This window comes from Salvelinus alpinus, chromosome 16, assembly GCF_045679555.1.
Source record: "Salvelinus alpinus chromosome 16, SLU_Salpinus.1, whole genome shotgun sequence".
Lineage (NCBI taxonomy): Eukaryota > Metazoa > Chordata > Actinopteri > Salmoniformes > Salmonidae > Salvelinus > Salvelinus alpinus.
In genome coordinates, this window is record NC_092101.1 from 27,176,068 (window position 1) to 27,202,921 (window position 26,854).

Sequence of the window (26,854 nt, forward strand, 5' to 3'; positions counted from 1 at the left end):
GGTGGAGAGCTCCCTCCTACACACACAAAGATGTACAGATACAGGGAGAGACATGGAGGTGAGTGGCTGGTTTAGAGCTAGCTGTGGTAAACAGTCAGTGCTGAAAAGAGGAGTGGGGGAGGGGCAACATGAAACAGTTTAGAGTTTCTACAGAGGGAAAGAGGAGAAGAAACGGCATTTGCTGGGAGAAATGGGGGATGACAGGAGCAAATCAGTCCCTCAAAACGTCCATGTGATATTCATTCACCCACACACCATCCCTCGCCTCACCAGAAAAACTACTGTTCTTCACCATCTTCTTTACCAAAGAAATTACAAACTCAACCCAAACCCTACCTTTCCCTATAAACCGTACACAGCCACCAAGTACAGTAGAAAATAAAAAGTGCCCTATAAAAGGCAGTACAGTGCTTACAGTCCTACCCACCTTATAAAACTAACAATCCACACCTAGAATTACTGCTATCAAACCACAGAATAAACTGTTTCAATCTCCAGAACTACTAACTGCCAGAGGCAAAAGGATAGCATTACAGTGTGTATGACGGACCGCAAACTCAAGAAAGCAAGATCCTGTTTGCTTACGGTACTGAATTTGAATGGCACACACGAAAACAGAGTTCATTTAGTATTTTGAAAACTATACTTTCAGAGAACAGACTTCAGACAGCCGCATGGTTCACAAAAACAAGAGAAGTTGCTGTACTGTCGCCAGTACTGCCTGTGGACCCTCAGTTCCAGATGACTTGGCACCCCTGGCATAGTGTTGCTGAATGCTTATAACGTACAAAAACAACGAGGGAGAGAACGAAAAACAACATTGTCCAAGAAACTCAGCTCACGGACCAGTCCTTGTCGCCCCCACCTACACAGACAGAATGGACTATAGGGGGACTGAATGACGGGTAGACTATAATGTCATTTTGTGACATTATATAGCAGGGGGCTTTGGGCAGAATGGGAACCCAGGCTCCGTCTCACCCTGTTTGGCTGTCCCACAGAGACAGAGACAGCGGGGCGGGGATCTGTGTGCCCTGCCTACAGCCTTCACAGCCACTGGTCAAGAACAATACAGACAGAGGCAACTATCGATTTTTCCCACATCACTAATAATAACAGGCGATGGATGGAATGAAGAAAAACGTGATCAGAGTTGAATTCAGAGTCACATACAGAGTCATAGATGAGTTTATCATGACTCGTTTGAATGAGTTATCAAGCTTTTCCCAGACGCTTGTTGAAACCAGCATTCACATTCATGATTAATATTATCCTTAGCAAAAAGGATACACTCAGTGTGCAGTTTATTAGGTACACCATCCTGTTCACGAAAATGGTTCGCTCCTACAGACTGAGTCACGTGGCCGTGGCTTGCTAAATAAAGCAGGCAAACAGGCAGAGGCATTTAGTTACTGTTATTTTAAACAGAATGGGTAAAACAAGTGACCTAGGCAACTGAACGTGGTATGATAGTCGATGCCAGGTGCGCCGGTTCCAGTATCTCAGAAAAGGCCGGTCTAGAGGGCTTTCCACACACTACAGTAAAAAACAACAACATCAAATTCAGCTCGTTGCTGAGAGGTCGAAGGACAATGGCAAGAATCGTGCAAGCCAACAGGCAGACCACTGCGCAGTACAACAGTAGTGTGCAGAACAGCATCCCGGAATGCACAACTCGTGGGTCCTTGTCACGGTTGGGCTATTGCAGCAGACGACCACACCGGATTCCACTCCTATCAGCTAAAAACAAGAAGAAGCGGCTCCAGGGGGCAGACGATCACCAACACTGGACAATTGAGGAGTGGAAAAACATTGCCTGGTCCGACAAATCCGGGTTCCTGTTGCGTCACGCTGATGGCAGTCAGGATTTCGCGTAAGCAGCAAGAGTCCATGGCCCCATCCTAACTGGTGTCAACAGCACAGGCTGGTGGCGGTGGTGTAATGGTGTGGGGATGTTTCCCTGGCACACATTGGGTCCCTTAATATTAATTGAGCAACATTTCCATTACCCGAAGACTTAAGGCTGTTCTGGAGGCACTAGATGGCCACTGAGTGTAGTTGTTCCTCAGTTTCGATTAACTGTACCAAAAACGGATTTGGTCAAACCCCACATTACGTAAACAAACAAGCAGAGATGCGTACAAGGGGCCTGAGCACAAATACAACAATTAGTTCTGATTGTTGCCATTCATAACTAACTAGATGGAAACAGACCAAGCCTTCTGCTGTACCTTCCATCAGAAATATGAGTGGAGGAGAGAAAGAGAGGATGCCACAGAACAGTGGAAAAGGAAGAGAAGCATGTCTGCATGACTAATGCCATTTCAGTAGCAGCAACCTTTAAAACAACTTTCCAACGGGAATTCCCTTTAAACCAGACCAAACTCTCCCTTCTGAGTCTCAATTCTCTATACTCCAAACAAGGAAATCGCATTTTACAGTTAAAATATGACTTCACACACTGGCATTAACTAATGACAATAACAAAGTGATTAGGATATCATACAGGATATTATGCTTCTCTACACAGCACTGTCAAAACTGCTACGAGATGAAGAGAGGCTGGCTCACCGCACAGCTGGCTCACCGCATTTGCATTTGATGACGCAAATTCTGAGCCATGCTTTGGGACATTACCTGTACACTAGTGTGTGTGTGTTCCCTGCACTAATGTGAGTCAACACTCTTTTCTGCAGCAGTATGTCAGACAATTAAGACTGTGCCATAATGACATAGCCTTATTCAGACCTCTGCAGTTCATTAGTTATGTCATCATCATGGCCAACATGTTCTTTGGGCTCCAATAGTTCATCTTTAGACAATGGCTGAAATATCACTTCAACCCTTCAAAATGTGTTAAGCTTCCAAGCCATACATTTTGGGGTGGAATGGTCTTTATTTTCACAGATTCCATAGCAATTAGGGCTGCACCAATATCACATTTTTGGCCACTACCGATATCCAATATTTTCCTTTCCCAAAAAACTGGTACCTAACATTTTAGCGCCATTTTAAGCATTCTAGTACAGATAAATAGTTACACACACGGACGCATCGGTCTAAGGCACTGCATCTTAGTGCAAGAGGCATCACTACGGTCCTTGGTTCGAATCCAGGCTGTATCACATCCGGCTGTGATTGAGAGTTCCATAGGGAGGCACACAATTGGCCCAGCATCATCCGGATTTGGCCGGGGTAGGCTGTCATTGTAAATAAGAATTTGTTCTTAACTGACTTGCCTAGTTAAATAAAGGTTACACACACACAAAACAATATTTTGTTGGCATTTACGCATGTCCCCATTACCAGTAAAACAATCAAAACCTATTTCTTTCACTTACTTGCTGTGCTGTCCCATTTAGGCCCCCACAGATCAGAACTATGCCCTTCCTGCCCACCCCATGCCCCCCACTCCTGCAAAGAGGGCCTCAACATTGAAGTCACATACGCCCAGGCCACGAGCAGGCAAACAGGCCTAACCCCCACTCTTACACTAGCCCAAGCCAATGGCATGTACCAGATGCTCAGCAGGCTCTGCTCACACTTACTGGCCTGAGGCCAAACCACACGACCAAAAGACACTTAATGGAACACAAAGCCTTCCCTATCTCATCCTGGAATATCCAAGGCCTGAGGTCATCTGCCTTTGGCCTAAAGAGCAGGAACCTGGACTTCACCAAATAAATCAGAAATACAGACATTGTCATCCTCCAAGAAAGATGGTATAGAGGAGATGGACCCACTGGTTTCCCTTTAGGTTACAGAGAGCTGGTAGTCCCATCCACCAAACTACCAGGAATAAAACAGGCAAGGGACTCAGGGGGTGTGCAAATTTGGTATAGAGCAGACCTCACTATTAAATGAATCAAAACAGGAAAATTAGGCTAGCAATTTAAAAGGAAATCTCAACAGACCTAGCTATATTCCCCCACTAGAATCCCCATACTTTATTGAAGACAGCTTCTCCATCCTGGAGGGGGAAATCAATCATTTCCAGGCCCAGGGACATGTACTAGTCTTTGGCGACCTAAATGCCAGAACTGGACAAGAACCTGACACCCTCAGCACACAGGGGGACAAACACCTACCTGGAGATGATAGCATTCCCTCCCCCATATGCCCCCCTAGGCACAACTACGACAACATAAATGTGTCACAACTCCTGCAGCACTGTGTATGTATAGAGTCAATGGTAGGCTTTGAGGGGACTGCTATGGTAGGTACACCTATAGCCCATCCCTTGGCAGTAGTACTGTAGACTACTACATCACTGATCTCAACTCAGTCTCTCAGAGCTTTCACAGTCAGCCCACTTACACCCTATCAGATCACAGCAAAATCACAGTCTACTTGAACAGAGCAAAACTCAATCATGGAACTGAATAATATTAAGAAATGCTATAGATGGAAGGAATGATGTTGTGGAAACCTACCAAAAAACAATTAGGAAACAACAAATTGAACCCCTTTTAAACAACTTCCTGGACAAAATGTTCCACTGTAATAGTGAAGGTGTAAACTTGGCAGTAGAAAATCATAACAGTATATTTGATCTGTCAGCTTCCCTATCAAATCTCAAAATTTCAAACAGAAGACCTAAGAAAATTAACAACAATGACAAAATGATTTGATGAAGAATGCAAAAACCTAAGAAAGAAATTGAGAAACCTATCCAACCAAAAACATAGAGACCCAGAAAATCTGAGCCTACGCCGTCACTATGGTGAATCACTAAAACAATACAGAAATACACTACGGAAAAAGAAAGAACAGCACGTCAGAAATCAGCTCAATGTAATTGAAGAATCCATAGACTCTAATCACTTCTGGGAACATTGGAAAACACTAAACAAACAACAAAGAGTTATCTATCCAATCGTTTTGGCTCTAAAACAAAGCACAAACAGCAAAAGCATATACATGATCAAATACAAAATCTTAGAATCAACTATTAAAGACTACCAGAACCCACAGGATTCTCCAATTACCTTGAATGAACTACAGGATAAAACACAAACCCTCCAACCCAAAAAGACCTGTGGTGTTGATGGTATCCTAAATTAAAATGAGAAAATATACAGACCAAAGAGTCCAATTGGCTATACTTAAACTCTTTAACATCATCCTTAGCTCTGGCATCTTCCCCAACATTTGGAACCAAGGACTGATCACCCCAATCCATAAAAGTGGAGATAAATTTAACCTCAATAACTAGCTTCTCATGCTTTGTTGATTTAAAAAAAAGCCTGACTCAATTTGACATGAGGGTCTGCTATACAAATTGATGGGAAGTGGTGTTGGGGGAAAAACATATTATAAAATGTACAGTTGTGAGGTCTGGGGTTCGCTCACCAACCAAGAAATCACAAAATGGGGCAAACACCAAATTGAGAAACTGCATGCAGAATTCTACAAAAATTTCCGTGTACACCGTAAGACACCAAATAATGCATGCAGAGCAGAATTAGGCCGATACGGCTAATTATCAAAATCCAGAAAAGAGCAATTAAATTCTACAACCACCGAAAAGGAAGCGATTCTCAAACCCTCCATAACAAAGCCATCACCTACAGAGAGATGAACCTGGAGAAGAGTCCCCTAAGCAAGCTGGTCCTGGTGCTCGGTTCACAAACACACCCCATAGAGCCCCGGGACAGCAACAGAATTAGACCCAACCAAATCATGAGAAAAGGATCATTCTTACCAATGTGTCAAGTAATTAACAAAAAAACTGTGCAAACTAGAATGCTATTTGACCCTAAACAGAGAGTACACAGTGGCAGAATACCTGACCACTGTGACTGACCCAAATTTAAGGAAAGCTTTGACTATGTACAGACTCAGTGAGCATAGCCTTGCTATTGAGAAAGGCCGCCATAGCCCGTCTTTTCTTGAGAGCCAGGTCTGCCTATGTGCACACTGCCCACAAAATGGAGGTGGAAACTGAGCTGCACTTCCTAACCTCCCGCCAAATGTATGACCATATTAGAGACACATACAGTGGGGCAAAAAAGTATTTAGTCAGCCACCAATTGTGCAAGTTCTCCTACTTAAAAAGATGAGGCCTGTAATTTTCATCATAGGTACACTTCAACTATGACAGACAAAATTAGAAAATCCAGAAAATCACATTGTAGGATTTTTTATGAATTTATTTGCAAATTATGGTGGAAAATAAGTATTTGGTCAATAACAAAAGTTTCTCAATACTTTGTTATATACCCTTTGTTGGCAATGACAGAGGTCAAACGTTTTCTGTAAGTCTTCACAAGACTATAGCCTTGGTTTTGGAACTTGTAACACGGATATACCTTATAACCCGGATATACCCCAAACAGCAAGCAATGCAGGTGTAGAAGCACGGTGGCTAGGAGAAACTCTAGAAAAGGCCAAAACCTAGGAAGAAACCGAGAGAGGAACCAGGCTATGAGGGGTGGCCAGTCCTCTTCTGGCTGTGCCGGGTGGAGATTATAACAGAACATGGACAAGATGTTCAAATGTTCATAAATGACCAGCATGGTCAAATCAAATCAAGTTTCAAGCAAGTTTAAATAATAGTAATCAAAGTGAACAAGTCAGGGTATCTAAACTATATATTTGCTAAACCTGTGGATCTGATCAGTTGGTTTAGTAACTATTGATTGAAGTATTGCCTGAAAACTCCACCATATAGATACGATAAGGCAGGTGATCCAACACCAAAGGGCATACAGTGGGTAAGCCTGATCTAGGAGGCGGCCACAAGGATGGAAACAGCCATACAGTACAGCAGAGCTCAGCCTATAGATAAGAAATTAAACTGGTTGGCTGAGCCGGCCTGGGATATAGTGGTGTTGTCATACCGTTACTAACGCTCAGAGTAACTACTGTCAACATCTCAACTTTGCCTGAAGGGTCATTGTAGGTTTTATTCAGCAAATGTGTGAGGTTCAGTTGTGTTTGTGTGGCCAGTACGGAAATCACATCCACAACCGAGGTTGCAACTTGCATAAGTCTACCAGAAGTTCCAATCAATTGAGCTAGAGGTTCTTTAGTATTAAGACCCCAGGTTCCCATCTGGGGCCACAAAAGTTGAACTGGCCATTATCTTATTAGTGATGACAGTCTACATGATAATCTGAAAGACTGATGAGAACGAGATTCTCTCCCTCACACACGGTTCACTGCGTCTTCCCAAATTAGATATATCACAGTGTGTAGGAATCTAAAGTGAAAGAACAGAATAGAAAAAAAATAGAAAAAATAATAAGCCAAGAATAGACTGCAGGGTGCCATACACTGCCATACAATGTAGAGAAAATGGGGCCAATCAAGAGGGTGCTACGATATTCAAATAAAAAAATCACATTTTCGCATGGGTTGAATACAACAGGTGTAGTAGACCTTACAGTGAAATTCTTACTTACAAGCACTTAACCAACAATGCAGTTCAAGAAATAGAGTTAAGAAAATATTTACAAAATAAACTGTAGTAAAAAAAAAAAAATTGAATAAAAAGAAAAAAAATATCAATAACAGGGCTATATACAGGGGTTACAGAGTCAATGTGAGGGGGTACAGGTTAGTCGAGGTAATTTGTATATGTAGGTAGGGGTAAAGTGACTATGCATTGATGATAGACAGCAAGTAGCAGCAGAGTAAAAACAAAGGGGCGTGGCCATTTGATTAATTGTTCAGCAGTCTCATGGCTTGGAGTAGATGCTGTTTAGGAGCCTTTTGGACCTAGATTTGGCACTTCGTTACTGCTTGCACTGTGGTAGCAGATAGAACAGTCTATGACTTTGGTGACTGGAAACATATTTGACAATGTTTTGGGCCTTCCTCTGACACCGCCTAGTATATAGGTCCTGGATGGCAGGAAGCTTGAACCCAGTGATGTACTGGGCCGTATGCACTAGAGGTCGACCTATTAATCGGAATGGCCAATTAATTAGGAACAATTTCAAGTTGTCATAAAAATCGGTATTTTTGAACACCGATTTTTTAAATGATTATTTATTCTTTTACACCTTTATTTAACTAGGCAAGTCAGTTAAGAACACATTCATATTTTCAATGACGGTCTAGGAACGGTGAGTTAACTGCCTTGTTCAGGTGCAGAACAACAGATTTTTACCTTGTCAGCTTGGGATTCCATCTTGCAACCTTACGGTTAACTAGTCCAACGCTCTAACCACCTGCCTTACATTGCACTCCATGAGGAGCCTGCCTGTTACGCGAATGCAGTAAGAAGCCAAGGTAAGTTGCTAGCTAGCATTAAACTTCTCTTATAAAAAAACAATAAATCAATCATAATCACTAGTCAACTACACATGGTTGATGATATTACTAGTTTATCTAGCGTGTCCTGCGTTGCATATAATCGATGCGGTGCGCATTCGCAAAAAAGGACTGTCGTTACTCCAATGTGTACCTAACCATAAACATCAATGCCTTTCTTAAAATCAATACACAAGTATATATTTTTAAACCTGCATATTTAGTAAATATTGCCTGCTAACATGAATTTCTTTTAACTAGGGTAATTGTGTCACTTCTCTTGCAACAGAGTCAGGGTATATGCAGCAGTTTGGGCCGCCTGGCTCGTTGCGAACTGTGTGAAGACTATTTCTTCCTAACAAAGATAGCCAACTTCGCCAAACGGGGGATGCTTTAACAAAAGCACATTTGCGAAAAAAGCACAATCGTTGCACAACTGTACCTACCCATAAACATCAATGCCTTTATTAAAATCAATACACAGAAGTATATATTTTTAAACCTGCATATTTAGCTAAAAGAAATCCAGGTTAGCAGGCAAAATTAACCAGGTGAAATTGTGTCACTTCTCTTGCGTTCATTGCACGCAATCAGGGTATATGCAAGTTTGGGCCGCCTGGCTCATTGCGAACTAATTTGCCAGAATTTTACGTAATTATGACATAACATTGAAGGTTGTGCAATGTAACAGGAATATTTAGACTTATGGATGCCACCCATTAGATAAAATACGGAACGGTTCCGTATTTCACTGAAATAATAAACGTTTTGTTTTCGAAATTATAGTTTCCGGATTCGACCATATTAAATGACCAAAGGCTCGTATTTCTGTGTGTTATTATGTTATAATTAAGTCTATGATTTGATATTTGAAAGAGCAGTCTGACTGAGCGATGGTAGGCAGCAGCAGGCTCTCGTAAGCATTCATTCAAACAGCACTTTCGTGCGTTTTGCCAGCAACTCTTCACAATGCTTCAAACATTGAGCTGTTTATGACTTCAAGCCTATCAACTCCCGAGATTAGGCTGGTGTAACCAATGTGAAATGGCTAGCTAGTTAGCGGGGTGAACGCGTTTCAATCGGTGACGTCACTTGCTCTGAGACTTGGAGTAGTTGTTCCCCTCGCAGCTTTTGTGGAGCGATGGGTAACGATGCTTCGAGGGTGGCTGTTGTCGATGTGTTCCTGGTTGGAGCCCAGGTAGGGGCGAGGAGAGAGACGGAAGCTATACTGTTACACTGGCAATACTAAAGTGCCTATAAGAACATCCAAGTCAAAGGTATATGAAAATACAAATCGTATAGAGAAATAGTCCTATAATAACTACAACCTAAAACTTCTTACCTGGGAATATTGAAGACTCATGTTAAAAGGAACCACCAGCTTTTATATGTTCTCATGTTCTGAGCAAGGAACTTAAACGTTAGCTTTTTTACATGGCACATATTGCACTTTTACTTTCTTCTCCAACACTTTGTTTTTGCATTATTTAAACCAAATTGAACATGTTTCATTATTTATTTGAGGCTAAATTGATTTTATTGATGCATTATATGAAGTTAAAATAAGTGTTAATTCAGTATTGTTGTAAATGTCATTATTACAAACCCAATTTTAATATGTTTTATTTATTTTAGTTATTATTATATATATATATATTTTTTTTTTGGGTCCTCCAATAATTGGTATCGGTGTTGAAAAATCATAATCGGTCGACCTCTAGGACGCACTACCCTCTGTAGCGCCTCATGGTCGAATGCCGAGCAGTTGCCATACCAGGTGGTGGTGCAGCTGTAGATCTTTTAGAGGATCTGGGGACCCATGCCACATCTTTTCAGTCTCCTGAGTGAGAAAAGGTGTTGTGTTCACAACTCTCTTGGTGTGTTTGGACCATGATAGTTTGTTTGTTATGTGGATACCAAGGAACTTGAAATTAATGTGTGCATATAGCCTAGCAGACTGAAATCCGGTGTTTCCCTGAGCAGCTGTGTGTGCTTTAGCTTGGTGCTGCTGACATTAATGGTCTGGGCTAATGTATACAGCTCTGCTGTTGACTGTGAACCTAGTGGAAGATACACGTATGCTGCTACGCCCCTCTGAACACTGAGACAGCTAGTTACTGAGTGCCCATGAGGGTCTCTCCTTACCCTATAGAGGACAGAGTCCACGCAGCCATTTCAGGTCTTGATTTACCATTAATGAAAACATAGCCTTAGAAGCATTAGTAGAAATGTAAAACAGCACAGTGTGTGTGTGTGTAACAATGCAAAGTCAATAAGCTGACTCACAGCTCCAGGAAGCATTTCCAGGGCGACTTGATGGGGCCTTACTGGTTTGTTAGGTGAAATGTGACGAGAATCCCCACGGGAGACAGGCCTTGACATATAGAAACACACTTCACCCTTACCAGGCCCCCAAGCTCCAACACAAACTCACTGGAGGTAAGCACAACTCCTACAAACTCCCTGCTATGGTAAAAACTTTCTGGCCATTGGATTCTTCCATCTGCTGTGCTGCCTGTTCTTTCCATGCCAGAGGTGAGAATTGGCACAGAGGGGTGAGAAGCCAATAGCCGCACGCTAAAGGGTTTGCATTAGTAATCATGCCAGCAAGTGTGTGTAATTAGGTTTGCTGTGGGATAGTGAAAGCAGGCACCCACCAAACTGGGAACCCAATCTGCCTTGGAAGAGTATTCTTCTCCTTGTATTAATAATGTATGTCTCAATAAGAGAAATTCAAACAACAAAACACATGTAGTGTGCATGCGGGGATCACAATATACTGCAAATAATGATCTCCCTTCTTATAGTCCTATCTCGAGCAGAGGGCCGATGTGCAGAAAACAGGATGTACTAACAGAGCAGCGCCCAGTCTGCCCAGTGGCCACCAACCGGTCGATCGTGATCGACTAGTCCATCTCCAAGGAATTCCTAGTCGATCACTAAACCTTTCAGTAAAACAAAGATAAAGCCTTGCGTTCCTCTTTTTGGAAAGGAGGGGGTGCGATATTGCAGGTAGGTGCACCTGGTTTAGCTACCCTGTGCGTCTGGTAGGCAAAGTGTTCCCATTTTTTAAAATGTAATGTGTCTGTAGGTACAAACTCTGCCTTCCCGGCAGCCCCAAAGTTAATACAGTGAGATTTCAAAACTTTTAGAACCATGACTAGAGAGACGAATACAGCGAAGAGCTGCTGTTTTTATGAGTGAGTTCATGTTTAAGTTCTGTCAACACTTTATATTCAACACCACTCTCACTACAACCAGCACTGCAGCTCCAATGAATGAGTAGGAAAGTATGGATGGGCTTGGGTCTTTTTTAATAATCGAGTAATATTGCATTTTCTCTGTTCATAGGAGTAACAACATGAATTTGTGCAGGAGGTAGAAATAATGCGATGCAACTCGAGTTTCACCATCAGCTGGAAGATAGCGTCCCTTTTTGGTCAGAGCGGAGGGATGTTCAGAGGCGGACCCTCAGTCTGCTGCTCTCTCCCTCCACTGAGACTGACCATCAGAAGCAGGCACCATCAGCCCAGTAAAAAAAAAGAGCTAATTATTTAAACGTATGCTCACTCAGCTGTCTCTCACAAGCAATACAACAACTGATCTATTACCAGTGTGATCATATAGCCTACCTAAAATGGTTATGTTTATATATATATATATATGTATATATATTTGAAACGGTCTGAATAACAATACATTTGTAGAGCGATTCAAGCAAAGCCAATACAAAGCTTGACTATTCTTTCTAAACTACTTTTGGACGAGTAGGACAGATTTTTTACTTGTCCGAAAGCCCCCCCCCCCCTCCCCCAAAAAGAATTAAGTAACAACGTGGGCCAAAAATGTGACTGAAAATGGTGTTGTATGATGCAAGAAACCACTTAACAAAAGAACATTCATTATCATCACTGGTTTTGACAATGGAAGGCTGCTGGTCTCTGATCCCAAGTATTATACAGTATCTCCTGCCGTTGTGGTCTTGAGCCAGGCAGTTAACCACACCCACAAAGTAAAATACTGCACTGATAGGCTACTGTATAAAACACATGGTCCTTCAACCCTCCATCTGGAGAGATACTGGGTGTCCAACCCTGCTCAAACAAACCAGTCAGCTTAACAAGGTCCTATAAAGCAGCTGATTTTTTACAATGTGCTATGTCTGCGTGTGCCCAATGGCACACTCAGGTGATGCGCATAACATTACTTTTCCAGGACTTTCATTGGTGACCAAAAATTATGAATGGGCAAATAACTCACTAACTAGCAATGAATATCAACAAATGTGCACACGCAGTTACTGTAGGCTCGCTGCATGATTGAAAGACCTCTCTCGAGCCGGTCAATGCAGGCCTACAATACTATACTCTGATGCGCTCTGCAGAGATTGGGAGGAAAGTGTGAAACACATTTAATCTGCAGGACACTGATCCAATTCTGATCCGAGTAGCCTAATTGTTTGATAGTGATTTTTTCATGATTATTAAAAAATGTAGTCCATTTGGATAACATATCTATATTCTTGTCTAACAATTATATCCCCCCCCCACCCACTTGTCCAGGGCAAGCGTTAATGTCTAGCCCTGCAATATGCAGTGATAACATATTGGACATATAGCCTACTGCACAAACCTCATTGCGACAGTACTGTTTTCAATATGTTAAATGTTGCATAGACATCATGCAAAACAAAATTCATAGCAGTAGATCTCAGCTTGCATTTTGACTTAGAATGTGATCTTGACTCAGAAAAGGTTGGTTGGTGCACACTGCATTAGGCCTACTGCTGCCTTTATGTTGCTCTCTCCCTTCGTGTCTCTGTGTTCAAGCAGGGAGGGCAGTGCAGAGGACTGGAAACAGTTAACCCCTTCACTTCCCTCTGGGCTGGCTGACTGACATTGGCAACGACATGCCTGCTCCTCCTCTCCACAGACATTCAGTACAGAGAGGATTGGGTAGGACATGGTAGAACAGAAAAGGTAGAGCTAAATATAACAATAAAAACATATCCTTTATCGCTCTCACATCCTATTTCACACGTATGCACACAAATACTCAAAACTCCCCAGGCTTTACCAGAACACACCATATTCACTAACAAATGAAGGAATTCAGATGATTGTAAGTAAATGAGTCAGGTTGTGTTTGCCTAATGGATATGACCTACTATATGGGAGGGAGATGGTAGTGAACAGGTATATTTGCATCAAACTCACCTGGAAAGATGATTAAAATCCATAAAATTATAATATACCCCCTCATTTAATAATTATTTTTCCATAACATGATTAGGATACTCAGGGGTCTTAAAATGCACTGTAATGTGAGAGACCAGGGCTGTGTACCAAAATAGACCACAGGCTCAAAACACGAGTTAGGTGGGAATCAGGATAACAGAATAAGAAACTAGCGTAACTAACCAATTAGTTTATTACTAAATTCAATCTAGGAACCTAACTAGTGGTACAGAACTTAATAAATTACATTTAAAGCTATATAATCTAAGTTTGCCATTAGCAAGGCTTCTCAGAAGTCATCATGCTTGGCTGAAAACTCTGCAGCAGATTTCTGTGTTTTATTTATTAATGAACAAACTGTGTCAGTCTTGTCATGATGAATAAAACATCAGCAGTTAAAACTCAACGGCCTAAAACTAATCAGCTGAAGCTTGAAAGGCTCAAGACAATACATGGGACAAAGGAATGGCACATGATTTCATACAAATGATTCAATTCTTCTTACCAATAGGTGCTTGAGCTGGTATGAGTCAAATGATGGAGAGATGGAAAGACTAAGTCAATCTTCTGAGACAGTACAGTGTAAAGGCAACTCTCTAGCACTAGTGTGGGCTGTAATTTCCTAAATAAAACAGTAGAAGTTCAACTCTACAAGAACAGGAGTATATACTAGAGGTCGACCGATTAATCGGCATGGCCGATTAATTAGGGCCGATTTCAATTTTTCATAACATTCGGTAATCGGCATTTTTGGACACCGATTATGGCCGATTACATTGCATTCCACAAGGAAACTGCGTGGCAGGCTGACCACCTGTTATGCGAGTGCAGCAAGGAGCCATGGTAAGTTGCTAGCTAGCATTAAACTTCTTATAAAAAACAATCAATCTTCACATAATCACTAGTTAACCTAGTAATATCATCAACCATTTGTAGTTAACTAGCTTGTCCTGCGTTGCATATAATCAATGCGGTGCCTGTTAATTTATCATCAAATCACAGCCTACGTTGCCAAACGGGTGATGATTTAATAACAAAGGCGCATTTGCGAAAAAAGCACAATCTTTGCACGAATGTACCTAACCATAAACATCAATGCCTTTCTTAAAATCAATACACAGAAGTATCTTTTTTTAAACCTGCATATTTATTTAAAATAAATTAATGTTAGCAGGCAATATTAACTAGAAAAATTGTGTCACTTCTCTTGCGTTCATTGCACGCAGAGTCAGGGTATATGCAACAGTTTGGGCCGCCTGGCTCGTTGCAAACTAATTTGCCAGATTTTTACATAATTATGACATAACATTGAAGGTTGTGCAATGTAACAGCAATATTTAGACTTAGGGTTGCCACCGGTTTGATAAAATACGGAACGGTTCCGTATTTCACTATAAGAATAAACGTTTTGTTTTCGAAATGATAGTTTCCAGATTTGACCATTTTAATTAAAAAAGGCTTGCATTTCTGTGTGTTATGTTATAATTAAGTCTATGATTTGATATTTGAAAGAGCAGTCTGACTGAGCGATGGTGGGCACCAGCAGGCTCGTAAGCATTCATTCAAACAGCACTTTCGTGCGTTTTGCCAGCAGCTCTGCTTTTTATGAATTCAAGCCTATCAACTCCCGAGATTAGGCTGGTGTAACCGATGTGAAATGGCTAGCTAGTTAGCGGGGTGCGCGCTAATAGCGTTTCAAACGTCACTCGCTCTGAGACTTGGAATAGTTGTTCCCCTTGCTCTGCATGGGTAACGATGCTTCGAGGGTGGCTGTTGTCGATGTGTTCCTGGTTCGAGCCCAGGTAGGGGCGAGGAGAGGGATGGAAGCTATACTGTTACACTGGCAATACTAAAGTTCCTATAAGAACATCCAATAGTCAAAGGTATATAAAAATACAAATCGTATAGAGAGAAATAGTGCTATAATAACTACAACCTAAAACTTCTTACCTGGGAATATTGAAGACTCATGTTAAAAAAAAAAGAATAATAATAAATCGGCCGATTAATCTGTATCGGCCTTTTTTGCTCCTCCAATAATCGGTATCGTTGTTGAAAAATCATAAATCGATCGACCTCTAGTATATACACAAGGAGAGAATCTCAAATTGCATAGCCTACTTCTCGCGTCCCATCCTTCTCAAAACTCATTGGAGGATGGACCTCTGGCTCTCTCATCCAATGCGTTTTGAGAAAGTCGCAAGGAGAGGATGCGGGGAGCACACAATTGAGATTCTCCCAAGGTAAAACCCACAGCCATACCCTTTCACGTCTGTTTCTTATAGTCTAACCTCACTTTAGGGGGGATTGGAGCCACAAGTTACAACTTCACTCACTTTGACGCAAGCGCAGAACAATGAAAGCCTTTTAACTCCTGACTCATACATACATCTAAGGCTGTTGCAGTGACCGTATTATCGCCCCACCGGCAGTCACGAGTCATGACAGCAGTCAAATTCCACATGACCATTTTAGTCACCTTAATTAGGCTCTGATGCGGCTGATGGTCATTAGTAGCCTACCAAACTTGCTAACTGCCTGGTACTCCACACTCTATTGTCCCTGTAAATCACTCTGACATCAATGCAAATGCATTTGAAAATATAATCAAACACTTAATGAGAGCCCATCAGATCATGCTGCGCAACATTTTTATAGACTAGAAAACAGAGTGATGGCCGTTATAAAAAATAATAGGATCCCGTCAGCTTTCTATAGGCTAGGCCTACTATATTTATTTCTCAGCTTTCCTAATATTAAGCACATTACTTATATTTACAACAGGAGTATGGCCTACCTGGCTGGTATGAAAAGAAACCACAGGCAAAAAAAAAAATATATAAAAAAAAAAAGTGTCCTCCATTCGCTATTTAAGTGAATAGATGACATGTACTTTTTCCGGCTGCCCCCGTTTCAATACAAGTACATGACAATGGTCCAATCTCAATAAAATGTCACAGACTAAATAATATATGTAAAGACAAGACAAAAATCAAGAATAGTCTGATGGGTAACAATATTATATATTATCACTTGTGAATGATGCCCAGCATAAGAATCATAGCCGCACATCTCAAGGTTTGTATGACAACTAAAGAGGCCAAATAACTTCTTAAAATCAAGCACATTAATCTACTTTACAACGGGTGTAGAGCCGAACAGGCTAACATGCATACACAGTGGAGTGAGTTTCAAGTTTGGGGAAGATAATTTTCACAATAAAAATGGACCTTTGTAATAAAAGCATTACATACTTAACTGCATTTGCAGTCAATTTTGATAATGGTGTTTTAGGCTAATGTAACACTCGCACTTATAACCTACAACCATGTGCACATTCCTGCACTTACAATGTGAAGAAATAGCCTAATAGTTTATCAGCATTTTAAGCTAAACATTCTCACCTGTTGCGTCAGGCTCTGCTTAAAATCAGGTTTTTTGATGCTTGTGGTTATATTAATTTGGTATCTATCGCATCCAACAACTGTCCCAGACTATGTTTGGAATATTTAGTAGAAATATAAACATATAGCCCTACGTTTGTAGAACAACTAAAGTTACATTAATAACTCTAAATTAAGCATATAGGAGTACCTATTTCTTTATTAACCACTCAACACAGAACAGCCGCATGTGCGCACTGACTGACAAATCATTCGGAGAAAATATTTATATTTCATTCAGCTTTGTTCAATTGTTTTCTTCATTCTATAAAATAATGCCACGGAATTATAAGCAAATCTTGTCTGCTAAAAGCACTAGTGTAGCCCACAGCCATTTGGCATAGACACATAAGAACAACTCAAAGTATGCTATTCTTTTCTTCTGAAATAGACTACATTTTCTTCATATCATGCTGGTTTAGACCCGTCTAAAATAAATAATGGATTTATTGTGAAGGTGTAGGCTACAGTTGAAGTCGGAAGATTACATACACTTAGGTTGGAGTCATTAAAACCTAACCTCTCTGGGATATGTGGGACGGTAGCGTCCCACCTGGCCAACATCCAGTGAAAATGCAGAGCGCCAAATTCAAATAAATTACTATAAAAATTAAAAACTTTCATGAAATCACACATTTGATATACCAAATTAAAGCTACACTTGTTGTGAATCCAGCCAACGTGTCAGATTTCAAAAATTCTTTACGGCGAAAGCAAACAAAGCTATTATCTGAGGAAAGCACCCCAGCTAACAATCACAGACCATATTTCAACCCTCCCGGCGCGACACAAAACGCAGCAATAAAGATATAATTCATGCCTTACCTTTGACGAGCTTCTTCTGTTGGCACTCCAATATGTCCCATAAACATCACAAATGGTCCTTTTGTTCGATTAATTCCGCCAATATATATCCAAAATTGAAATTTATTTGGCGTGTTTGATCCAGAAAAACACCGGTTCCAACTTGCACAACGTGACTACAAAATAACTCAAAAGTTACCTGTAAGCTTTGTCCAAACTACTTTTGTAATACAACTTCAGGTGTTTTTAACGTAAATAATCTATAAAATTTAAGACATGATGATTTGTGTTCAATACCGGAGGAAAACAATGTGTAGCATGCTTTCTGGTCATGCGCCTCTAACAAACAGTACACTTCACTGGAGCCTCATTCTGAACATGGCTACCTCTTCATTTCTCAAAGGAAAAACCTCAACCAATTTCTAAAGACTGTTGACATCCAGTGGAAGCGATAGGAGCTGGAGGAAGGTCCCTTAGAAATCTGGATTCCCAATGAAACCCCATTGAAAAGAGAGTGACCTCCCACCAGAGTCTCTGGGTTCGCGCCCAGGCTCTGTCGCAACCGGGAGGTCCGTGGGGCGACGCACAATTGGGCTAGCGTCGTCCGGGTTAGGGAGGGTTTGGCCGGTAGGGATATCCTTGTCTCATCGCGCTCCAGTGACTCCTGTGGCGGGCCGGGCGCAGTGCGCGCTAACCAAGGGGACCAGGTGCACGGTGTTTCCTCCGACACATTGGTGCGACTGACTTCCGGGTTGGAGGCGCGCTGTGTTAAGAAGCAGTGTGGCTTGGTTGGGTTGTGCCTCGGAGGACGCATGGCTTTCGACCTTCGTCTCTCCCGAGCCCGTACGGGAGTTGTAGCGATGAGACAAGATAGTAATTACTAGCGATTGGATACCACGAAAATTGGGGAGAAAAGGGGATAAAATCTATTTTAAAATATTTTAAAAAGAAGAAAAAAAAGAAAAGAGTGACCTCAAAAATAAAAATTCTGAATGGTTTGTCCTCTGGGTTTTGCCTGCCAAATAAGTTGTTATAGTCACAGACATGATTCAAACAGTTTTAGAAACTTCAGAGTGTTTTCTATCCAATACTAATAATAATATGCATATATTACCATCTGGGACTGAGTAGGACACAGTTTACTCTGGGCACGCTTATCATCCAAATGTGAAAATGCTGCCCCCTATCCTCGAGAAGTTAACAAACTATAGTTTTAGCAAGTCAGTTAGCACATCTACTTTGTGCATGACACAAGTCATTTTTCCAACAATTGTTTACAGACAGATTATTTTACTTATAATTCACCGTATCACAATTCCAGTGGGTCAGAAGTTTACATACACTAAGTTGAATGTGCCTTTAAACAGCTTGGGAAAATCCAGAAAATTATGTAATGGCTTTAGAAGCCTCTGATAAATGATGTCAATTAGCCTGAGTCAATTGGAGGTGTACCTGTGGATGTATTTCAAGGCCTACCTTCAAACTCAGTGCCTCTGCTTGACATCATGGGAAAATCAAAATAAATCAGCCAAGACCTCAGAAACAAAATTGTAGACCTCCACAAGTCTTGTTCATCTTTGGGAGCAATTTCCAAATGCCTGAAGGTACCACATTCATCTGTACAAACAATAGTATATATAGTATAGTATAAACACCAGGGGACCACGCAGCCGTCATACCGCTCAGGAAGGAGACGCATTCGGTCTCCTAGAGTTCAAATCAAATCAAATCAAATTTATTAGTCACATACACATGGTTAGCAGATGTTAATGCGAGTGTAGCGAAATGCTTGTGCTTCTAGTTCCGACAATGCAGTAATAACAACAAGTAATCTAACCTAACAATTCCGCAACTACTACCTTATACACGCAAGTGTAAAGGGATAAAGAATATGTACATAAAGATATATGAATGAGTGATGGTACAGACGGCATAGGCAAGGTGCAGTAGATGGTATAGAGTACGGTATATACCTATGAGATGAGTACTGTAGGGTATGTAAACATAAAGTGGCATAGTTTAAAGTGGCTAGTGGTCCATGTATTACATAAGATGGCAAGATGCAGTAGATGATATAGAGTACAGTATATACATATACATAAGAGATGTGTAATGTAGGGTATGTAAACATTATATTAGGTGGCATTGTTTAAAGTGGCTGGTGGTACATTTTTACATAATTTCCATCAATTCCCATTTTTAAGGTGGCTGGAGCTGAGTCAGTTTGTTGGCAGCGGCCGCTAAATGTTAGTGGTGGCTGTTTAACAGTCTGATGGCCTTGAGATAGAAGCTGTTTTTCAGTCTCTCGGTCCCTGCTTGGATGCACCTGTACTGACCTCGCCTTCTGGATGATAGCGGGGTGAACAGGTAGTGGCTTGGGTGGTTGTTGTCCTTGATGATCTTTATGGCCTTCCTGTGACATCGGGTGGTGTAGGTGTCCTGGAGGGCAGGTAGTTTGCCCCGGGTGATGCGTTCTGCCGACCTCACTACCCTCTGGAGAGCCTTACGGTTGTGTGCGGAGCAGTTGCCGTACCAGGCGGTGATACAGCCCGACAGGATGCTCTCGATTGTGCATCTGTAGAAGTTTGTGAGTGCTTTTGGTGACAAGCCGAATTTCTTCAGCCTCCTGAGGTTGAAGAGGCGCTGCTGCGCCTTCTTCACAACGCTGTCTGTGTGGGTGGACCAATTCAGTTTGTCCGTGATGTGTACACCGAGGAACTTAAAACTTTCCACCTTCTCCACTACTGACCCGTCGATGTGGATAGGGGGGCGCTCCCTCTGCTGTTTCCTGAAGTCCACAATCATCTCCTTTGTTTTGTTGACGTTGAGTGTGAGGTTATTTTCCTGACACCACACTCCGAGGGCCCTCACCTCCTCCCTGTAGGCCGTCTCGTCGTTGTTGGTAATCAAGTCTACCACTGTAGTGTCGTCCGCAAACTTGATGATTGAGTTGGAGGCGTGCATGGCCACGCAGTCGTGGGTGAACAGGGAGTACAGGAGAGGGCTCAGAACGCACCCTTGTGGGGCCCCAGTGTTGAGGATCAGCGGGGTGGAGATGTTGTTACCTACCCTCACCACCTGGGGGCGGCCCGTCAGGAAGTCCAGGACCCAGTTGCACAGGGCGGGGTCGAGGCCCAGGGTCTCGAGCTTGATGACGAGTTTGGAGGGTACTATGGTGTTAAATGCTGAGCTGTAGTCGATGAACAGCATTCTCACATAGGTATTCCTCTTGTCCAGATGGGTTAGGGCAGTGTGCAGTGTGGTTGCGATTGCGTCGTCTGTGGACCTATTGGGTCGGTAAGCAAATTGGAGTGGGTCTAGGGTGTCCGGTAGGGTGGAGGTGATATGGTCCTTGACTAGTCTCTCAAAGCACTTCATGATGACGGAAGTGAGTGCTACGGGGCGGTAGTCGTTTAGCTCAGTTACCTTAGCTTTCTTGGGAACAGGAACAATGGTGGCCCTCTTGAAGCATGTGGGAACAGCAGACTGGGCTAAGGATTGATTGAATATGTCCGTAAACACACCAGCCAGCTGGTCTGCGCATGCTCTGAGGACGCGGCTGGGAATGCCGTCTGGGCCTGCAGCCTTGCGAGGGTTAACACGTTTAAATGTTTTACTCACCTCGGCTGCAGTGAAGGAGAGCCCGCAGGTTTTGGTAGTGGGCCGTGTCAGTGGCACTGTATTATCCTCAAAGCGGGCAAAAAAGGTATTTAGCCTGTCTGGGAGCAAGACATCCTGATCCGCGACGGGGCTGCTTTTCTTTTTGTAATCCGTGATAGACTGTAGACCCTGCCACATACCCCTTGTGTCTGAGCTGTTGAATTGCGATTCAATTTTGTCTCTGTACTGGGACTTAGCCTGTTTGATAGCCTTGCGGAGAGAATAGCTACACTGTGTGTATTCGGTCATGTTTCCGGTCACCTTGCCCTGGTTAAAAGCAGTGGTTCGCGCTTTCAGTTTCACGCGAATGCTGCCGTTAATCCACGGTTTCTGGTTTGGGAATGTTTTAATCGTTGCTCTGGGTACGACATCGTCAATGCACTTCCTAATGAACTCGCTCACCGAATCTGCATATTCATCATTGTTGTTGTTGGACGCCGTGCGGAACATATTCCAATCCGCGTGATCAAAGCAGTCTTGAAGCGTGGATTCAGATTGGTCGGACCAGCGTTGAACAGACCTGAGCGCGGGAGCTTGTAGTTTTAATTTCTGTTTGTAGGCTGGAATCAACAAAATGGAGTCGTGGTCAGCTTTTCCGAAAGGAGGGCGGGGGAGGGCCTTATATGCGTCGCGGAAGTTAGTATAACAATGGTCCAGAGTTCTGCCAGCCCTGGTCGGACAATCGATGTGCTGATAGAATTTAGGGAGTTTTGTTTTTAGATTAGCCTTGTTAAAATCCCCAGCTACGATGAATGCAGCCTCAGGGTGTGTGGTTTCCAGTTTACAGAGAGTCAGATAGAGTTCGTTCAGGGCCATCGATGTGTCTGCTTGGGGGGGAATATATACGGCTGTGATTATGACCGAAGTGAATTCCCTTGGTAGATAATGCGGTCTACATTTGATTGTGAGGAGTTCTAGATCAGGTGAACAGAATGACTTTAGTTCCTGAGTGTTGTTATGATGGTCACACCACGTCTCGTTAACCATGAGGCATACCCCCCCGCCCCTCTTCTTACCAGAAAGATGTATGTTTCTGTCTGCGCGATGCGTGAAGAAACCAGCTGGCTGCACCGACTCCGTTAGCGTCTTTTCAGTTAGCCATGTTTCCGTGAAGCAGAGCACGTTGCAATCCCTGATGTCTCTCTCGAATGTTACCCGTGCTCGGATTTCATCGACCTTATTCTCAAGAGACTGGACATTGGCGAGTAGTATGCTAGGGAGTGGAGCGCGATGTGCTCGTCTCCGAAGCCTGACCAGGAGACCGCTACGTTTGCCCCTTTTTCGGCGTCGTGTAGCTTCGCCGGCTGGGATCAGGTCCATTGTATTGGGTGGAAGGCAAGACACTGGATCCGTTTCGGGAAAGTCATATTCCTGGTAGGAAGGGTGGTTAGTTGACGTTAATCGTATATTCAGTAGTTCCTCCCGGCTGTATGTAATGAAACTTAAGATCACCCGGGGTACCAATGTAAGAAATAACACATAGAAAAACAAAATACTGCATATTTTCCAAGGAACGCGAAGCGAGGCAGCCATCCTGTTCGGCGCCGGAAGTCGGAGTTGAACGTACTTTGGTGCGAAAAGTGCAAATCATTCCCAGAACAACAGCAAAGGACCTTGTGAAGATGCTAGAGGAAACGTGTACAAAAGTATCTATATCCACAGTAAAATGAGTCCTATATCGACATAATCTGATAGACTGCTCAGCTCCAAACCCGCCATAAAAACTACAGCTACGGTTTGCAACTGCACATGGAGACACATGGAGACATGGAGATCGTACTTTTTGGGAAAATGTCCTCTGGTCTGATGAAACAAAAATAGAACTGTTTGGCCATAATGACCATCGTTATGTTTGGAGGAAAAGGGGGGAGGCTTGCAAGCCGCTGAACACCATCCCAACTGTGAAGCACGAGGGTGGCAGCATTATGTAGTGGGGGAGCTTTACTGCAGGAGGGAATGGTGCACTTCACAAAATAGATGGCGTCATGAGGAAGGAATATTATGTGGATATATTGAAGAAACATCTCAAAACATCAGTCAGGAAGTTAAAGCTTGGTCGCAAATGGGTCTTCCAAATGGACAATGACCCCAAGCATACTTCCAAAGTTGTGGCAAAATGGCTTAAGGACAACAAAGTCAAGGTATTGGAGTGGCCATCACAAAGCCCTGACCTCAATCCCATAGAAAATTTGTGGGCAGGACTGAAAAAGCGTGTGCGAGCAAGGAGGCCTACAAACCTGACTCAGTTACACCAGCTCTGTCAGGAGGAATGGGCCAAAATTAACCCAACTTATTGTGGGAAGCTTGTGGAAGGCTACCCGAAACATTTGACCCAAGTTAAACAATCTAAAGGCAATGCTACCAAATACTAATTGAGTGTATGTAAACTTCTGACACACTGGGAATGTGATGAAAGAAATAATAGCTGAAATAATCATTCTCTCTACTATTATTCTGAAATTTCACATTCTTAAAACAAAGTGGTGATCCTAACTGACCTAAGACAGGGAATTCTTACTAGGATTAAATGTCAGGAATTCTGAAAAATTGAGTTAAAATGTATTTGGCTAAGGTGTATCTAAACTTCCGACTTCAACTGTATATTACATGGATTCATTAGACTTTTTAAAAATGGCTTGTAGGCCAGGACATGCTAAATGTGTTTCCTAATTAAGGGTCACTTACCATGAGACCGACAGTTATTTGCTTGACAATCACTAGCTGATGAAATTTTGGGACCGCCACAGTCCTACATACATCTAGTCTGTCTGTTTACAGTTCAAAGGCATGTTTGAGAACAGTAAAGCCATTTATTTAACTACATGCAATCAATCTCACAGCACTAATACTCAAAGCACCACTTTACTGATAGGGGGCATACTGCAGTCACATATTTACATTATAGAAAACCATAATGGACCTTTCTATAGTGTAAAAAAATGTACTGCTGGACTGCTAAAAATGTGCACAATATAGATTCTCAGTGAGGCTCGAACCCAGAATCTCTGGTGGCACCCGGGAGGCCACTGTAGTCTCTTTTCAAGCTGTGTAGTTAGGGTTATCACGATACCAGTATAACAATACTCAGTGGTATCATGGAAAGGAAACATTAAACAGACTTAATTTCCTGAGGAAAAACAGTCCTAATGCTGGAAACATGCAGCCTTATGTTGTCACCCAGAATCACATGTTTATTTCCAAGCTATAGCAACAATATTTTACATACAGTATGCTTTTTAAAGGACCAAAGAGTTTAGTGTGCTTTGCATGTTCCTTTTTGCCATGGGAAATCAGGTATTGTAGTATTGCGATACTGGTATTGTGACAACCCTAGCTTCCATAGATTTTTAAACTAACCTGTTCTTGGCAATACTTTCTTTGTCCTCGATTCAGTGAAAAGTGTATCTCAAATGTCAGTTACCAGTTGCATGTGGGTTTACAAAAACTATAGAAAATTCAGAAAGATAAATGTAATGTTTTGTATCCAGTGAAACATGCCATGCATGTGTGTAGATCTTTGTTTTGGTCGCACTGTGTGACGTGCTATCATCTATTTCTACATATGGCCTCGTCACATACAAACGACTGCTTCCTGCAAAGACGCTGCGAAATGCTAGATGTGTGGCAAAACAAGTATTTAATATCTTTCTTTTCACTGGTTTTCATAGAACCACCTGCAACTGTAAACTGACATTTGAGATACAATTTTCACCGAATCGAGAATGAAGAAAGTGTTGCCAAGAACAGGTTAGTTGAAAAATCTATGGCGGCTGTTTGTATGAGGGTTTTCTGTAATGCCCAGTAACGAACACCAAAAATCTTTGGTTATATCACATTATTTGGCATCCAATCTGTAACTACCCATCTGGAGAAACTTGGCATGCTACTGACCATCTAATCACCTGTAACCAGTCCTGGATATTGTCAGCTGCTGCGTCAGTGGCTCTTATACGTGGTTAACCAATGCTGGACGTCGACCAGTGATAATCCACCACCTGTCAGTGTTACCTCTCTGCATTGGTAAGAACTCAAGACAAGCAACTGGATAGAAAGTTTTACAGCTAGATAGCTGATTTATAGATGTTAGTCAAGTACCGCACCAGGACCACTTATGAAAAATAGTAAATACTAGTAGATGTCCACCTTCTAATATAACTAACTGCTATGTCTAATTAGGAGGAAAGCATAATGTTCAGTAACTGTTAGTCAAACCAACTAGAAGAAACGTGTATTATCGGTGTGCCTGACAAGCCATGGACGACTGAGTTGAGAAAACAGATTAGCTAGTTAGCCAGAAGGGTACACCATCAGCTATCTTCGCTTAACATATGAGAGGATTGAATAATCTATAGAGTTAGCAACATCTGTCAGTGTTCTTTTTAAGCAACAATGATTTTTAACAACACGGCGTTATCCAACGTCACCTGTTTGTGTTAACGTTAGCTAGCCAGTCACACCCCCTTGACGATGCGAGCTAGCCAACATATGTGTTACCTTAAAATGTCTCGAGGGACAAAAAAAGCATCCCACACCACGAAAGGACAAGGTCATAATATCAGTATAACAGCTTTCCAATGCTGCTTTCGAGTTCTGTCAATTGTTCGACGTAACGTGACAGTCAAAAGCTATATTTACTACCACAATGAAAAGCATTTAAGAAGGGCTTACCAGCAAAGGACAGCTACAATGAGGCACACGAACAAAACGCGCAACCGCTTCATTATCTTCCCGCGGGAACCAACATCCTCGCTATTATAGGATTTTACTAGCAATATATTTTTTTTAAATAACCTTTGATGATTATAAAATATAGATAATATTTAAGGGAGGGTGGCACTTTCCTAAAACTACAGTCGATGTAGCTAGGCCAATTTTCATTCAGTCATCCCCCTCGCCGCTCCTTGCTGTCTTTCTGTTGCTCTGTTACCCTGCTCGATTTTGCTAAGGTTTCCTGAGGTTCTCCTCTCAGCCAATAGCATTAGGGCAGTACTGCGGTACACCAATAGGATCAGGTAGCGACCAAGAAGTAGTGACGTACTAAGGGCCATTTCCTCTGCTTGAGCTGAGTTGGAAGTTCTGACATGGAACGCGTATATATTTTGCTTACGATAAGCAAAATATACAAAACCTGAAATAGTCCACCCGATTAGACTACAATCACCCCACTAATAACCAATTTTTGGATGACACCAACGTTACCATCCAACCTTTTTTTAACGCGAGTAATGCCGCGTCGGACTAGGAAACTTGGAAATAGCTGATTCGTTGAACACAGTACATGTATAACTACAACCAGATACCATGTCAAACATTACCGAGTTTTCTAGTTCCGACTAGTATTTGAACGCGTTATAAATTACATATCGGATTTAAAAAAATCGTGACAGGTCTACATTTTCGGTAAACTGTCCAAATGTCGACAAAACAAAATACGGTGTGATGTATTTGTGT

The 26,854-nt window shown here is 42.1% G+C and overlaps 1 protein-coding gene across 5 annotated transcripts in view; it reads right to left on the reverse strand.

The window, feature by feature from the left end:
• Positions 1 to 26,334, reverse strand: part of suco (SUN domain containing ossification factor) — a 119,643-nt gene extending 93,309 nt beyond the window's left edge. For all 5 annotated transcript variants that reach the window (XM_071345699.1, XM_071345701.1, XM_071345698.1 and 2 more), the window contains exon 1: positions 26,072 to 26,334. In XM_071345699.1, coding sequence (XP_071201800.1) covers positions 26,072 to 26,124 — 53 coding nt within the window. In that variant the 5' untranslated portion in view covers positions 26,125 to 26,334. The remainder of the gene's footprint in view (positions 1 to 26,071) is intronic.
• Between the last annotated feature and the right edge of the window lie 520 nt (positions 26,335 to 26,854).